The 17,769-nt window shown below is 39.5% G+C and overlaps 2 protein-coding genes and 1 long non-coding RNA gene across 5 annotated transcripts in view; 2 read left to right on the top strand and 1 right to left on the bottom strand.

The window, feature by feature from the left end:
* LOC146698725 (uncharacterized) overlaps positions 1-3,577 on the bottom strand; it is a 26,834-nt gene extending 23,257 nt beyond the window's left edge. Inside the window, exon 1 of the long non-coding RNA XR_014923058.1 lies at positions 3,371-3,577. This is a non-coding gene — a long non-coding RNA (uncharacterized LOC146698725). The remainder of the gene's footprint in view (positions 1-3,370) is intronic.
* LOC146698726 (uncharacterized) lies at positions 1,033-3,447 on the top strand. The gene is made up of 2 exons (XM_085474009.1): positions 1,033-1,706; positions 1,958-3,447. Exons 1-2 carry the CDS (start codon positions 1,066-1,068, stop codon positions 2,058-2,060), a joined length of 744 nt encoding a protein of 247 aa, XP_085330135.1. The 5' UTR covers positions 1,033-1,065; the 3' UTR covers positions 2,061-3,447.
* On the top strand, positions 2,061-17,769 carry mboat7 (membrane bound O-acyltransferase domain containing 7). Of its 3 annotated transcripts, none has more exons than XM_085474003.1 (9): positions 2,061-2,188; positions 8,856-8,938; positions 9,975-10,104; positions 10,350-10,476; positions 10,574-10,730; positions 11,140-11,335; positions 12,372-12,524; positions 12,652-12,828; positions 14,937-17,769. In XM_085474003.1, the coding sequence occupies exons 1-9, from the start codon at positions 2,166-2,168 to the stop codon at positions 15,346-15,348; spliced, it is 1,458 nt and encodes a 485-aa protein (XP_085330129.1). In that variant the 5' UTR covers positions 2,061-2,165; the 3' UTR covers positions 15,349-17,769. The 3 variants fall into 3 exon arrangements, with proteins under 3 accessions (XP_085330129.1, XP_085330131.1, XP_085330130.1); XM_085474005.1 differs by lacking the exon at positions 2,061-2,188 and adding an exon at positions 6,549-7,692 and having other exon boundaries at positions 8,859-8,938; XM_085474004.1 differs by lacking the exon at positions 2,061-2,188 and adding an exon at positions 6,549-7,692.

The following is a 17,769-nucleotide window of genomic DNA, read 5'->3' as shown; positions in this document are numbered from 1 at the left end:
GAGACATTTGGGTTTTTTTTTTTTTTTTTAAAGGGTGTCCAATTTGAGGAATAAGTACAATTATGTGTTTAGGTGGTTTAAGTATTGATGGAAACATGCAGTAGTTTAGTATTGGTTAAAATACCTATAAAGAGAGGTAGATTTCCAGTCATGATTTAACTGTTGTTTTAATAAAAAGCAACTGTGCGAAAGAGGTGGAAAATCAACACCATAGCTCAACAGTGTTTCAATATCAGAATCTGACATTGTTTCAATGTCAACAGTATTAGAAAATATAACGTTGAATCAATGTCAGGTTTCAACATTGATTCAACATCAAAACCTGACGTTTCAACGTTAAAAAAGGGTGCAAGAGTGACGTTAGGTCAACGTCACACTTCAACGTTGATTCAATGACATCACCTGATATTGACTCAACATTGTTTCAATGTTTCCTTGCTATCTGGGTAGGAGGAAAAAAGTACTTTGTGACTTTCATTGATGACTACTCCAGATGTTGTAAAGTGTATTTCATAAGAGAAAAAACAGAAGTCCTGAGCAAGTTCAAAGAGCTTGAAAGAACCTTCTCAAATGAATGTGGACAGGGAGTAATAAGACTCAGAACTGACAATGGTGGGGAATACACATCTAAAGAGTTTCAAGAATATTTGAAAGCTCAAGGCATCCACCATGAAATGACTGTACCACACACACCACAGCAAAATGGTGTTGCAGAGAGAAAAAACAGAACTCTAGTGGAATCAGCTAGAAGCATGCTGTCACATGCAAAGTTGCCAAACACATTCTGGGCAGAAGCTGTTGCTACTGCAGCTTACATACAGAATAAGCTCCCAACATCTGCTTTAAAGAACGAAACACCCTATCAGAGATGGTATGAAAAAAACCCCAGACATTAGCCATATGAAAGTATTTGGTTGTGTTGCCTATGCTCATATTCCAGACAGAGAAAGAAGCTGGACAAAAAGGCAGTGTTGTCGCAAAATGTGCAACAACAGGGACTGAAGGACTAAATACTAAAGGAGCAGTATCAGTCCAAGTATCAGTCCAAGCCTAGTTCTAGTTGCAATGAAAAACGATCTTCCCGAGACAGGAAAAGACTGTACTCTAGCTCTGGCAGAGATAGAGAAAAACACTACAGGGATAGGAGTCACGAACGAGAAAGCGACGATGATCGTCACCGGTACAGACGGGACTACAAAGACAGTCACCACCGCCAGTACAGGGATTGTTTCCCCCTTTCTGGACGTTACTACAGGGAATGGGAGGCCGATCGTCACCGGGAGCGAACCTTCCAGCACCCTCGGGAGCGTGATCGCGACAGGTGCTCTAACCATTACTACCGCTACCGGTCAAGAGAGGACATTGACCATGAGCGAAGGGGATATGGTTACTCCCACCGAGAGGAGTCTCGTGGCAGTCGGAGGTGGTTGCAGGATAGTAAAGACTCCTGGACAATTAAGGATAAGAGTAATGGCAAAGAGAGAGAAAATTACTCCTCAAAGGAAGGAAATTTCTCACCTTCTACAGCACCAGAAACAAACAAGTTCAAGGGCTCGCCTTTCCTCTCCAGACAAAGAGGTTCAAAATCGCAAGAGGACTCTCAGCAAAGACAGGGACGACAGCTCTGAGGCCCGCCACACTAAAAAACACAAAAAGAGTAAGAAAAAGAAGAAATCAAAGGATAAAGACAGACACCGTGAGAGTGGGTGAGTATTGCCATCTTTCTCTCGATCCTTTAATGAAAACAGAAGGAAATGTGTTTGTTTGTTTTAAGCTAGATTTTTTTTGAAAATAATATGGGGTTAAAGCTCACTATCAGTATTAATATTTTCTTAAAAACGGAAAGAATTTTCATCATTTTATTGATAATGGGTCACTTTTTCTGTCTTAGGCTGGCCATAAAGCTTGAGATCTTGGTTTTGTTAAACAATGTGATTGGTTCTCTGTCATCCCGTAGAAGTTCTGACGGAGATTCAGACAGAGCTGCGGAAATGAAGAAGAAAAAGAAAAAGAAGAGACATCGGGACAGCGATCCCGAACTGCACAGCCCAGTGCTCTGAGCCAGGGCCGTGCAGAGAGGTTTAAAGGGGCGGGTGCTTAAAGCTAAAAAGGGGCACATTGAGCCAGGCTGAATAACAACAACACACATTCATCAAGAATCTAATATGGGCAACAAGGCAAAGCAAACGTAGCCGATGTTTTACCTGATGGGTACAATGTTGCTGTTGAGGGGTTGCTGTGGATAGTGCTGGAGGGCAGGGCTGTGTTTATCTGAGACTGTAGACATTAAAAAGTCCATAGGAGAGATGGTAGCTGATTAAACAAGTGTCATGAGATAATAACTAAATGCAAAGATTGGTGACAGCGCTTAGGCTCTGCCTGTGAATCACTCTTTGCTTCTCTTCTTCCTTCCATCCCATCTTTTCATATATCACTCTCCACTTGCTATGTGAGAACAAGGCACAACTTGCTATTGCAATAAACTATAATTTAATCATCCACACCTAACAACTCCAGCACTTAATCTACAATAAAATGATGAGAGAAAAATGTTATAGCACTGCCTTTAGTAGCCTCACACAGCTCTGTTTCCTCCTCATGTCCTTACCAGGCATGTCTGGACAATGTTATATCATGAGTAATATTTTTTTAAAAAATCCATCTAAATAAAACACACACATGCACACACACAAAGTGACATTTTAGACCTTCTTCAGAATACTGTATATACTATGGGCATCATGGTGCTGATCCAGAATCCTTACATTATTATTTATTACTAGAGCTACAATAATAAAGCAAAGAGGAGGGGGAGTAATAAATATAAAATAATGTATTTATGATGATTCCATTTGTTTCACTATCCACTCTGTGCAGGGGCAAAGCTTATTACATTTTTAAACTGTAGAGATACAATAATTTTACTGCTGTAAAATCCAACTTTTGTCTTATTTAAAATATAAATCTAATATAATCTGCTTCTTAATGTATGTTCTTTAAAATACAGCGTGTGTTTTTTAATATATTATAATTATAATAATTATTATGTGGACATGAATATTAGATCGTTTTTTAGTGAAATATAATCCCTCCAGAAAGGCAGGAAAAGCCCGGAAACTTACTTTAAAACTAAATATGTTCCCTAAAACGGTGACAGAGCTACAGACCCATGACAGCCTTACACAGGTAGCCAGCAGCTATGACCAGCACTACTTGTGCAGTTAATAAAAGGACAGGTAATGTTTGTCGCGCTGTTGCACACACAGCACGCTCGTTTGTCAGTTGCAACAAGACAGCTTACCAACGTGTACGTAATAAGATAATACTCCTGGGTGCTACACACTACAGTGTACGCTGTACACCTACTTACTGGTTTTGTGGCATCAGTCTGTATGGAAGAAATATAGTAAGTCTGTGTCTCTGAGTTAACTTGTGTTTCTCCTGCAGCTCCGGACCGCAAAAAATGCGCGTGCTCTTTGTGAGCTCGTTCCCGGCTCGTAACCAGCGCGTTCTGCCGTCAAGGGCGATCATTGGTTAAATGTGATCATGTGACTGATGTACTACGGTGGCCCCTAGAGACAAAGCACGTACAAACTCCAAAACACATGCAAATTCCAAAACACATGCAAACTCCAAAACACTTGCAAACTAAAGAACACACGCAAACTCCAAAACACGTACAAACTCCAAAACACTTGCAAAATCCAAAACACTTGCAAACTAAAAAACACATGCAAATTCCAAAACACGTACAAATTCCAAAACACTTGCAAAACCCAAAACACGTACAAACTCCAAAACACTTGCAAAACCCAAAACACTTGCAAACTAAAAAACACATGCAAATTCCAAAACACGTACAAATTCCAAAACACTTGCAAAATCCAAAACACTTGCAAACTAAAAAACACATGCAAATTCCAAAACACGTACAAAATCCAAAACACTTGCAAACTAAAAAACACATGCAAATTCCAAAACACGTACAAAATCCAAAACACTTGCAAACTAAAAAACACATGCAAACTCCAAAACACGTACAAACTCCAAAACACGTACAAACTCCAAAACACTTGCAAAACCCAAAACACGTACAAACTCCAAAACACTTGCAAAATCCAAAACACGTACAAATTCCAAAACACGTACAAATTCCAAAACACGTACAAACTCCAAAACACTTGCAAAATCCAAAACACGTACAAATTCCAAAACACGTACAAATTCCAAAACACGTACAAATTCCAAAACACTTGCAAACTCAAAAACACATGCAAATTCCAAAACACAACGGAAGTGCTCCAGGACGCTAGGGGCAGTGTTGAGCTCGATTTGCAAAATAAACGGCAAGTTTGTCTGTATGGGACGGTCTAGTCTCCGTCGCGCTTCCCAGGTTGCCTAGCAACCGTGATACTAACCGCTGGAAACGTGTCATACAACTTGGTTTGACAGAAATGAGGGAGAACATATTTTGTTCATTTGTTTGTTTGTTTCTACATGAGCTTTGTGTGATTTGATAAGTATCTGAGGCTGAGACCACAGGACAGTAAAACATGATTTTTGGGCTTCATTTCTGTACTGAACAGTCATTTCAAGATTAATTAGTAAATAAGAATTAGCTGATGTTGTTCATGAGACTAAAGTCATATCACTTTGGTAATGTAAATATAATATGGCCAATATTCTAGTTATTATATTAATCATTATTAGCTATTACAGCAGTGAACATGAACTCTGTGTCAAATACTGAGCTTCAGTACAGATTCAAGTTGCAGTTATTTATATGTCTTATCACCTTAAATCTTCACTCAAAGACAAGTATCTTTGACAGTGCATATATAGGTGTATCATATATAAGAGACAAATGTTGTTCCTTCATGCTGGCATTACTAAATTTGGCTCATTGCTTACATATATTTATAAAAAGAAAATGTACAAGCTGTGATAACTGTTTCTGATAAAATGAAGAGTAGACTGATATATGAAATATTCCTTTATTGGGTGAGAAAATCAGACCATGTCATAACTGCTTTAAGTCATACAGAATAGATATCAGAGCCTTAAACAGGCTGGCTTCTGCTAAATGGGTCAAACTGGGCAGAAAGTAAACAAACACATAACATCCTTACAGAATATGATGTAACACTATAGATCAACTTAGCTCAGAATATATAAAGCATATAAACAATTACAGCAATATGATGCAACAAACACAGCAGTGCTACTGATCCAAAATACTCAAAGCTTCATAGAACTGAAACAAACATTTGTTTTTAGCTCCATTCTGCTGCTGATACATACTTTAGGTTTCTGAATATTACACTTGTTGCTGCCTTTCATAGTGTGTAACTTGAAGGCCCTGAGTACTTTCTCCCACACTGAAAACACTGGAATGATAAAATTATTTGAACATTACCTAATAAGACTGATTCAGGACAGACAATTAGTTATTTTAAACTTTTCTAGCAGTCCTTCACAAACAGGGAACAGTCTGTCTATTCTCTCCATCTGTCAGCTGCTGCTGGCTCTTCCTCCTCCTCTTCCTCACACACTGTTGAGTTTGTCCTGGTGGATCATCAGGGGTGCAAAGCCTCACAGATGATGTGCAGCAGTGGGTCCCTCAGTCTGTCCTGCTTGTGCTGTGATATTCAGGACTGCAAACCGAGCAGCATCACTGACTTTCAGCTTGTTGTGTTTGTGGATATATGACTGACTTTAATTATCCACAAAATCATCACAATCTCTGTAAGATTAAGGTCGACTATATATATATTTTTAAAGTAAAGGCTTTAAAACCAAGTTAATTCTGAAAGTACAGACATGACTAATGTCACATAACTTTCCCGACATGTGGCCAACAATAATGGTTTAATGTTCTTCATTAAAAAAATATTTGCGCATAAATAAGTGACATAATATTCAGTACTTACTTCTGAAAGTTTACACTTCCTCCGCTCCGCTTCCACCGTTTTTTTTCGGCAAAATTATCCACACCACCACCACACTATGAAGTCTGGGATATGTTGGGCCATGAAGGCTACACCGACCCATCCTTAAAATTCAGGGAAATTATGGACGCATTTGAGGGCCGCATTTCGAGCAGCCTTTGAATTGGGAAAGCCTTCTCTTGTCGCTGTGACGTAATCGGCCTTAAAATGCGGCCTTTAAGGCTGCAAACCCCAAATCCGGTCATTGGTACTTCCTGGCTTGTGTAGTTACTAGGTAACAAAAGCTCAACACTGCCCCTAGCGTCCTGGAGCACTTCCGTTGTGTTTTGGAATTTGCATGTGTTTTTGAGTTTGCAAGTGTTTTGGAATTTGTACGTGTTTTGGATTTTGCAAGTGTTTTGGAATTTGTACGTGTTTTGGAATTTGCATGTGTTTTTTAGTTTGCAAGTGTTTTGGATTTTGCAAGTGTTTTGGAATTTGTACGTGTTTTGGATTTTGCAAGTGTTTTGGAATTTGTACGTGTTTTGGATTTTGCAAGTGTTTTGGAATTTGTACGTGTTTTGGATTTTGCAAGTGTTTTGGAATTTGTACGTGTTTTGGAATTTGCATGTGTTTTGGAATTTGCATGTGTTTTGGAGTTTGTATGTGCTTTGTCTCTAGGGGCCACCGTAAGAAAATAATATTAAATACATTCTAACAACAGCTGATCAAGCTTAAACGTGATGCTGTTGTTTAACGCGACATCCGCTGGTTTCTTCTTTCTGGCGCAAAGTGGGCGATAAACAAACTAGAGAGAAAAGCCGATCAGCTGATCATTGATCAGTTTCATGATTGAAGTAGCAACAGGAGAGGGAGAGAGAGAGAATGAGAGAAGAAGAGGCAGCTGTGCACCGTAAAGACACAGAAAAACTCTAGCTTTGTGTCTTTTTCATTGTAGCTGAAGTCCGGGACAAACTGTATTCATATTCAGCTCAATACCAAATATTGAGTAATATTTTCTCTGAATACGAGACGATTCCGTTTTTCTCTACTAACTAACCTTGTGAATAAAATAAAAGTTCACTATCAGTAACTTCATAGCACCTACCCAGCTGTATAGAAACTCCGTCATGCTAGCTAGTACGCAGTATGAGTTATTGTAACTGAATGACACAAAGCTGTGGGTTTGTTTTTATTTTCAATATCGCACACACCGTACTACACTGCATACTGTAATTACTGTACTTTTAATTTCTGAAAAAAAATACTCTAAAGCTTCTTTTAATGTTTCAAAGTCTATTTGGACAATTTGGAAATGACAACCATTAACTGGGGTATAAAAATATGCATTTCAAGGTTCACGTCCATTGCTCGACAGTTTTCAGTAAAATACAGTGAGCCACAGCGTTAAATGCAGATAATATGGAAATGAATCGTTTTAGACTGACATCCAATCCGCACCCCTGCCGTTAAAGTGATAATGGTACAATCCGAGCGCTTGTTTAGCTCAGTTGTTGAAAAGGCTGACTGTAAAGGTGCAGGTTCGAGTCCCCAGTCGAGGCTGTTTATTCCCCGTCTTCTTCCATTTTCATTTCTGTCGCTAATAAAATAATATAATTTAAAATATAATTAAAAAAATGGTATAATCTATCTCTGACGCATCGCTCGTCAACCAGGAAGTGAAAACTGATCCGGTGTTAAAGTGTGAATGGCTAGTTAGGTGTGTTACCAGTCTTCAAACGGACAGGTATCCCGCTGTATAAATGTAAGTAACAGTGTCTACTGCTCTAACGGTGTTCAATCCAATATGAAACATTAATGTGGACTGATAGTTTTGCTTTCTGTCTCCTTCCTGCCTGTTAACGGTTGTGGAGCCGTGGCTTAAACTCCTGTTACGTGGGTTTTATGCGTAATCTTGTGTTTTTAACCCAGTTTATTCAGTCAAGCAGCACCGCACACACAGTGCTGTTACTACTCACTACAACACTGCACCTATCTTGTTGAAGGTGTGCATACTGATGGTAACTGACAGCAGCCACGTTTTAACCCCGGAATATAATCGACAGTGGTTTCCACACTAATAAAAAGAGAAGTGTGCTCTTGCACAAGGGGCTCTTCTTGTCTTGTCACCGGAAGTTACCTTAACATCGATAATTTCTCCTTCACGTAGAGCAGATTTTCTTTGGTTTTTTCTAACCATGTGAGGGGTGTTACAGACGACTCTGTGTTCTCACAAGGGTTCGCGGATGTGTACAGATGATGTTAAAATGGCTTTTTATCGTTATTATTATTTTAGACCCTAGTGTGTTCCTGTGCAGCACATTTGTGGAGAATATAAAAAGTATATAAAAAATGAAAAAGCTGGGATATAAAGATTCAGGCTGGATAAGTGTGGGCTCAATGTTTGTAACTATTCATTTTTATTCAAATGGATAAACTATTACTGTGCTGAATTTCGATATAAACTATGGGAGACTAGAAGGGCTGTTAGGATTACATTTTGAGCTGACGTAAAGTATACCAGTGCATATGGCACCACAACCGCTGAAGTTCAAATTCAGCAAACCTAATAATTGCTGGCGAGATAATTTTACACAAGCACAAGTGATTTGTTGTTACTAAAATGCAGAAAATAAATCTGTCCTTCAAATGGTGTTTAGAGGAGGTTGTAGTATTTCTTGTGTACTTTAGGCTCCTTTCCTACACCTGCATCTACAGCTAAACAACACTTGTTTAGACTTCCTGTTGCTAGCCACTCTGGCCTCAGTGGTCTGTTTGTGTAATTCACTGCACTGTGGCGGCCCTTAGAAATATCCCTCACTCTCAGCACACAAACTTTATTTCTGAGTATTTGCATGGAGTGTTTCTCTCATGCTTTACTTTGCATGTGGGTTGCATTATAAAAGTGTGTGTGTGTGTGTGTGTCAGCAGAGCAATGTCTCCTGATGAGCTGGTGTACCTGGGAGTCCTTGCTGCTTCCATCCCTGTTGGATTCCTCTTCCGGTACCTCAGTGAGTATTTCGATCAAATTATGAACACATTCATACATAATTTATATATTTATTTTTATCTAATGCTGTTTGCTGGTGATTGTTATACTATGAGATGAAAAACTGACACAACCATAATTTACTATTTAAATGCAAAAGGGGAAAAAAAGTCTTATTTTGAGAGTTGTGATTATTCAAATAAGTCCAGATTGCATACACGATACTTGGTTAGTAAAGGGTTAAAACGGGACGAATTATGTTGATTTTCAGTGCTCTGTAAGTGCTCGGGGAAAAAATACTGGCACATCGGATCTTGATGAATAAAATCATGAAGCTAAAAATCTTCAGTGATGCACATTGTGCAATTCATTGGAAACAAAACAACATAACAACAGTTAGTGGGGGGGGAGTCAGTCCTTTGAAGACTGGATTCAAAGTCACACCAAAAGTCCATGTTAACAAACAGCACTGAAGTTACAGCAGCACAGAAGTGTGTGACACTTTGTAACAGGAAATTGTATGCATTCAGCTGGTGCTGCAGAAAACATTTTAATGATTTTATTTTTGGTTGTATTCTGCTGCAGAGTCTGCTTTACACTGCTGGTGTGTGATCAGTTAAATTTGTAGACCGTTTATCAGCAAGGATATTGATCAATCAGTATAAGTTGAATAATAAAGTGAAGGGACTTTCACGTCTCCTGGAATCAATAAATGATGTTTGCCCCAAAGGCAATCTTTACCTTAGCTTGAATATGTGAAAGGACGACCACATATTCAGGATAAACACATGGAAATCACAAAAAATGCTCATGTTTATATTTTGCATGGCTTTCTCTTTAAAGGTTTTCACTAATTAACTGATGATTTTATTTTTATTTTCAATTTGCATAAAAAAAATTACATTTCTCCACCTTTTATCAACGGGGGCTGACAGCAGTGGGTGGGAATCAACAGACTTATATAACATTATATTTTTCCTGCTGTGTCAGGCATTTTTCCTGCCCCACGGTAGACACTTGTAGGTGGCTTCCACTCTGCAATTTTTCTGTCACTTCAGGTCCACCTGTGAAGCAGGGTGCAGCTCTTCTTCTCGGCCTGTCCATCACTATCGCCACCTGCCACATCCACACACTCCACTCCCTGGTGACCGTGATCGGAACATGGATTATTATCAAGAGCAGTTGGAGGTGAGGAACGAACATCCATGCATTTCAGACTTATTTTACTTTGTATCACACAAACTGTTGTCTGTGAATTCACCTGTAAATTTCTCAAATATAGCAGCTGATCTAGAGTGTAGAAATGGTTAAAAAAATAAATAGAAATAAAAACCTGTAAGCTTTAATTTCAGCCAGAAAGTGAAGATCACAGCATGCAACAGGACTCCATGTACATGTAGTCTCACTCCTAACTATATATGTCTGTTTACAAGGCACGCCCCAGCGCTGAGCCTCAGCTGGACCTTTCTCTACCTCCTCTTCTTCCGCCTGGTCACTAAGTTTGGTCTGCCATCACCAACACCTTTCGCCAACGCCGTCCAGCTACTTCTCACGCTCAAGGTATGGAAAGTTAAAAACACTCAAGTGGAGAAATCAGTTTAAAATTATACTGCAGTGTATTTCAAATTCATGCATCCTTATCTTACTGTTTATGTAGATGGTGAGTCTGGCCAATGAGGTGCGCAGCTTCCACGTGGAGAAGAAGAAAGACGTGAGCTCCTTTGCAAAGTCCCCCGTCGTTGGCGGTCTGTCGCAGGAGCCTTCCATCTACGACATTTTGTCATATAGTTACTGTTATGTCGGTATAATGACGGGTAAATAACTTGTCTTAAATGTTCAGAAAAAAGGAAATTCTGATCTTACATGAACTGTTTTTAGCTGTAAATTGTAATTAAGTGTTGGTGTTCATTTGCTTTTGCATGAATTTTAACTGTTGTCTCTCTTTGTCTCGCTTTCTGCTACTTGTCCAATATTGTGAGTCCATGCTTTTTTTTTAGTATTATTTCTATTTCTAACAGTTTTCATAAATCTCTACTCTATTTTTGTTCTCTCACTTCCTTTTCCTACTCAACTGCACCCTGTGTTGTTTTTTTTTTTTGAACCACACTGCCCTCTAATGTTCCTCTCTATACCTTGCATCATCCTGATTGCCCAATTTTTGTCTGTCACTGTCTTCTCAATCCTGCATTTATCCCTCTGTCTCATCTCTTCATGTCCTTAAAGGCCCTTTCTTCCGCTTCCAAACATACATTGACTGGGTGAGGCAGCCGAGCCCGCTGGCCCTCCCCGGTTTGACGCCATGCCTGCAGCGCTTGAAGCCGGTTCCTGTGTATGGCGCTCTGTTCCTGGCTGTCAACTCTGTCTTTCCGCTGGCCTACGTTCGTACCGAGGACTTCTTGGATCAAAACGTTTTCTATAGGTATTGTGACAAAGAATCAGCACAACAGCAATACGCTTTTGGAAATTAATAGGAGTTATAGATTAATTATATTTTGTCATATTATCACTGGAGAGTTGTTTAAGTTTTTTTTTTTATCAGTGATTAAAAGTAGACTAAAGTAAGACAACTGTAAACAAAGCAATTTTTAAAAAATTCTATTAGAAGAATTCATTAGAATGATTTTACTCAAAAATAACATTTATACTCAGTTGCCACTTTATTAGGTACATCTACAGTGTATCGTGAAGTCGTCATGTTCAAGACACCAGTTTCAGTTGATTTTAGCTTTTTGACGTGGTGGAAGCAGCCATCAGAAAATGGGTACACTGTTGTCATGAAGGGATACACATGGTCAGGAACAATACTCTGGTAGACGGTGATTTTTAAATGATGCTCTGTTGGTACTAAAGGGCCCAACGTGTGCCACACCATTACACCACCCCTGCCAGTCTGAAACCAGTGGCACCCAGTGTGGTCTTCCACTGCTGTAGCCCATCTGCTTCGAAGTTAAATGTGTTGTGTGTTTAGCGATGCCCTTGTGCATACCTTGCTTGTAACAATGGTTATTTGAGTTACTGTTGACTTCCTATCAGCTCAAATTGAATTGGCCATTTTCACACAGAGAACTGATGCTTGCTTGATATTTTCTCTTCTTCAGACCATTCTCTGTAAACTCTGGAGAAGGGTGTGTGGAGAAAATGCCAACAGATCAGAAGTTTGTGAAGTTTGTCCAAGAGTCACTTGGACCACTGTTCTTCCTCATTCTGATGCTCTGTTTGAACTTGAGCAGGTCGTCTTGATCATGTCTACGGGTTTAAATGCAATGAGTTGCCACCGTGTGATTGTCTGATTTGATATTAACAAGCAGCTGAACAGGTGTACTTAATAAAGTAACTGTATATATATCAAAATGTAATTAACTCTTCAGTAAAGGGCACTGAATAGATTTGTCACATCTTATTTGTTTCTTAGGACAAAGGTGCATGATACACTTTGTCTTTGCTTTCATCCTCAGGATGTTCTACATGGTAGCAATATTCTTCGTATTTAGAATGCGTTTCTATTCAGCGTGGTGCGGCGCTGAGGCTGGCTGTATCAGTGCTGGCCTGGGCTGCTATCCAGAAAAGGCTCTTTCTAAACCTGGAGGAGGACCTACTGTCGACTACAGGTACATAATCACAGGAATAGCAAGCATATAAAAAGAGGATGCATCTGTGTACATAAACAAATATTCTAAAAGTGTAGGGGTTTCATATTTTTGGTGTTAAATGCTGGTTTCTTTTCCTTCTCTCCAGTCCTGATCCCACCACGGAGGAGAAATATGACTTCAAAACCATCCAGAACATCGACTGTTACAACACTGACTTCTGTGTGAAGGTCCGACATGGCATGCGTTACTGGAATATGACAGTGCAGTGGTGGCTGCATCACTACATCTACCCCAACGCCCCCTTCAAAGCCTACACACTCAGGTATGTGAAGCAGGTTCTACTTATTCTACAGTAAGAGATCCCTGTGTGGTGTATATGGGACCTGTGCAATAAGTTCTAATGTTAGGAGGTACATGTGAGAGGTGGCAGCAGTCTTCTTTAATATTCTGTTTATATTCAGCAGGGATGCCAGTGAAGCTTCATATCTTATACAGAAGTAATAAGTCCTAAATGCAGTGCTGTTGTTGGCTAATAAACATTACAAGGCAACAGTAAAATTCCAAACTCAGTACGTGGGGAAAAACGTAACTACCTGGATTTAAATAAGCAAATAAGTAACAGCCATGCACTGAATAACTGCTTCAGGGTATTGAAACCTAACTGACGACATGAGTAGCTTCTCTCTCTCTCTCTCTTTTTTTTTTTTTTTTTAAACAACCACATCAGAAGACATATCTCATGCTGTGTAAATGATATTATTCATTTACAGAGGTGTCAAATTATTGGCCGGCATCAAGCAAAGAAAACTACTAAGGAGATTACTGAAACTATTAAAAACTGTCCAACGCATTAGTGAAACCTGGAAGGAAAGTGGTGTCTCATCTTCCTCAAAGAGGAAATGTGGTCAGAAACCACTTAAACTTTTTACCCAAAAGCTTTACCCACTGAAAACTGACTAGGGGTAACCCTCAAAGCTCAACTGAGTCATAGGTCATATTTCAGACATGCTTATATAAAAAAATAGCTGGGTGTACAGATTAGTAAAATCCCAGAACCAGTTTTAACTGGTGCCAAAACACATGTTTGTTTATATGTACTGAGGTGTCAAAACCTGTCAATAAGTGTGCTAGGGAGACTGTCAAATGTTGTCTTTATGGAGGAAAGAATAAAAAAAAACACTTTTTTTTTCCTCTTTTCATTTATGAGTGAGGCTAATTGGGAAGGAAATGTTTAGTAAGGAGCATCCAAGATTGGATTCTGGGGCGATGGAAAAAGATCATGTGGTCCAAGTGCAGATTTAACCTGCTCCAGAGTGATGAAAGCATCGGGGTGAGGTGAATGAAGCGATGCACCTATCATGCCTATTATGTACTGTGCAACCCCGTGAGGGCAGTGTTATGATCTGGGGTTGCTTCAGTAAGCCAGATCTAGGCTCAGCAACATTAGGTGGCCAGAAACAATGAGGTCAGGTGACCCGATCAGGCTCAAATGTGAAAGAGTGTTTAAGGGAGCATGAGGCTTCATTTCCACTCATGGGAGTGAGTCTGAGTCTCTTATCATCAAAACAAGATGTTGGTGAAAAGTTGATGCAACTTTGTCTGGAAATCATAAATGTTATGACATCACGTACATGCATGAAAATATGAAAGCTAAACGTCGTCCAAAAGATGATTGAGTGTCTCCCCCCCCCATTTTATTATTAATAACAAATGTCCCATCTTTTCTCTTACTATCTTCTTTCTTAACTGGCTTATGTTTCCAAGTGTCTCTGTCGCTGCCGCACATGCACATTTTTAAAAAAATGTGTCTCATTTGCACAATGATGAGACATAACAGAAAAGAAAAGCTTGACACTTCAGTTTGTAGCAAACATGACTCACTCAGTAGTGGATTCTTTTTATTTATTTATTTATTTAAATAGCCTCTTCTCAGCAAAGCGTTCTGTTCTCCGTGTGTGTGTGTGTGTGTGTGTGTGTGTGTGTGTGTGTGTGTGTGTGTGTGTGTGTGTGTGTGTGTGTGTGTGTGTGTGTGTGTGTGTGTGTGTGTGTCAAAAATAAACTACACTGCCTGCTACAAAGAGAGTACACAGTGTTCATTGTGATAAAAGAACATGTCAGCCAGTGCCACGACGCAGCTCACATGTTTTTGTGGAAGTTTATAGCACACAGAATCATGAATATTCTGATGCATATTAATAATGTGGGTAAAAAAAAAAAAGCAGGTTTGTGTTTTGTTTTCTTACAAATACACTTACCGCAGACTTTAAATATCCCATTTATGTAAATGTGTGGGTCAAACCTTTTACAATTCTTCCTTTTTTGCACTTAAACCACCCTTATCCCGCCTCACGATCTTAACACCTCTAACAACTGAGGACAGAAACTCACCTCGTGTTTGGTGTGCCTCTCTCCTGTGTCTGTACCTCTCAGGGCTGGCTGGACCATGTTCATCAGTGCTTACTGGCACGGACTGCACCCTGGCTACTACCTCTCTTTCCTCACCATCCCCCTTTGCATCGCAGCAGAGTCTGCCATGGAGGCTTCTGTCCGAGCTAAACTGGGTCCACGTGGGCAGAACATCTTCGACTGGGTTCACTGGTTCTTGAAAATGAGGGCCTACGACTACATGTGCATGGGCTTCGTGTTGCTGAACGCCACTGACACCATCAACTACTGGATGTCGATCTACTTCATCATGCATGTCATTGCTGTTTGCTGTATACTAGTGGGCAGGGTCTTAAAGGGAGGGAAGAAGGAAGGGAGGAGAGGGGACAAAGAAGAGAAAAGAGAGGGCGAGAAGATAGATAATGATAAAAACAAAAGTGGAGAAAAAACAGACTGAAAGGAGGTGCAAGGAAATAAAAACTGGTTAGATCATTTTTGGGAGAGGAGGAGGAGGTTGCTGCAAGAGCAGAATTTCAAACGCTGGTTTCACCAACACTTATCTTCCTAACAAGAAAGCTCACACAGGTCCAAGAGAAAAGTTCAAATCTTGTTTAGTTAAAAAACAAAAATAAAAGTGCATTTCATATAAACATATTCATACAAATGCTGTGAACAGCGGAAGAGGAATCCTCGAGCGCCGTGAAGGCTTTTAGAGTGTGAGTGGCAGCTGGTCTGTAAACGGTTACAGTGCAGCAGATATCTTAACATTACTGAGGAATCTTTCACACGTGGATACAAACGCCTAAACTTCACAAACTCCTTCTGTTTCTCTTTTGATAAAGCCTGTTAGCAGTTTCAACATTATTTTTTGACATGAAATCAATCTGAGAAACCCTTTTTGCTGGCGTAGAACTCGACCTTGAAAGTGCAGGATCCCAGTAGTAGTATCATATAAGGAAAGCTACTTTTGGCTACTCCCTTATTCGTGAGAGGTCACCACAGCAGGTGTCTGATTGGTGTTTTGTTTTTTTTATACCGGGTTGCCTTTCTGATGCAACCAAACCACAATTTGTACCATACATCCTTTGTTTTTCTTGTTCTTCAAAATATTGTACCAACAGGTGTATAGGATTGCAGTAGTGGTAGAGGTAGATTCTGGGTGGACTCCTTGCACTCCTCACTTACACAACCACCATCTATGAGTCCACGACCCTGGCTGGGCCAGGTGTAAAGTAGGTCGTCTAGTATTAGAAATGTCTGGAGACTCGATCTCCAGCTCCTCCAGTCCACACGTTGACAAGATACTGAGCATAGATGCATCCATCTACGATTCCAGATCTAAACGTGAAATGCTTACAAGGTTACCTTTACCTCTTGCAGTTAAACCTATTACTATAAGAGCAACGAGTACCTCGGACACAGATGATTGACTAAATCTGTTTCTGTATGTAGCAAAACTAACGTAGGTAAATATTCATACTTACTAACTGTGTCTGTAAGACATGGGAGTGGTTTCAGTCCCCTTAGTATCCATATGTTGTTGTTATAAGTGTGTTACTGCAATTATCTTTCAAGTAAAATGTTGAAAATGTGTGGTTTTAAAAAGAAAAAGAAAAAAAGACGGCCGTTTCCTCACCTGGAAGTGATGGATAATACCAGTGGTGCATGGGGTTTTTTTAAGTTAAGGGCACTAAAAGGAGCAAACACCCAGATTTCAGTGCTTGTATTCACATCTGAAAGATTCTTACCATTACCTGCTGCACTAGTAATCCACTCCTGTCACCTGTATGGTGGTCTTGATAGTATTTCATGAGGTATAAGCAGTCTTGAATTGTATTTCTAATCAAACGAGGTGCATGTCATGTTGAGATCCTGGCTACAGCCTATATTAGAATGATGAATGACTAGTTTTATGATGGAGATAACCTAATGAGTGTGTCATTAGTTCAGCTATTTTGGTCTGTTTGATAAGAATTGACCTTTTGTATTCCTGTTATATGTGTATATATATGTTATATACACACATGCACACACTGTATGTTCTGTTATTTTTGTATGCCAAACATTACTGTGTCCTAAATTTTAATCCTCTAAATTCCTTTTTTTTCTTTTATCTTTTTTGCATTAGTTCCCCTCACTGTTCTGCTTATAGATGTAAGCAGTTTAGATCATATCAGGAGCATCTCCACTGCATGCTGTTGTATCCAGGGAAAGGTGTGCCATGTAAATGATAACAATAGTCCGTTCACTGCCAAAATGTCTGTACTGCCATCGTGTAACATTCTGGGTAGGGACCAAACATTTAATGTGAAGACTTACAATTTTCTATAAGCTGCCAGTGTTTGTCATTGAAAACAGCACAGCTAGGATTGGGGGATATTGTCAATAAAGCTCCTAAAATAAATTCAGGAGCCAATCTCAGCTGACTGCAAGAGGTGGGGAACACCCTGAGCATGTCTCAACTGTTAATTCTCTTTAAGGCAGCGATGATGTTTTAGAGAGGCCATATTTTCATTTTTTGTGATACAAACATTTCTGTAACATTAATGTAAAACTGTTTGATCTCCTCAGTGCACTTCAGCAGAAAGTTAATACATGATGTTATTGAGTTATTGCCATTCCCTCACTGTTAGTTCGCACTGTATGGTCTTGAGGTTATTATTTGTGGGGGGGTTTTGTTTTTGCGCCGGCTGTAACGTTCCCTGATTTGTAACAGTGTTGAAAGTGCAATACATTTCAGCATTTCCTCTGTGAAGATTTAGTTTGTTATAAAGGTCATATTAAAGCCTCTGCAAAGCATTGGGACGCAGTGCTTTCTCTAGGTAAATGTTTGTTAATGACATCCTGTTATTAAAAACCTTTTGTTGCTTTTGTTGTA

The sequence above is a fragment of the Copadichromis virginalis genome, linkage group LG11 (genome assembly GCF_057382275.1).
Source record: "Copadichromis virginalis isolate Kocher_CV1m ecotype Utaka linkage group LG11, C_Virginalis_male_GT1.1, whole genome shotgun sequence".
NCBI classification, from domain to species: Eukaryota; Metazoa; Chordata; class Actinopteri; order Cichliformes; family Cichlidae; genus Copadichromis; species Copadichromis virginalis.
Note: the sequence above shows the minus strand (reverse complement) of the source record. Positions and strands in the feature narration are given on the sequence as shown.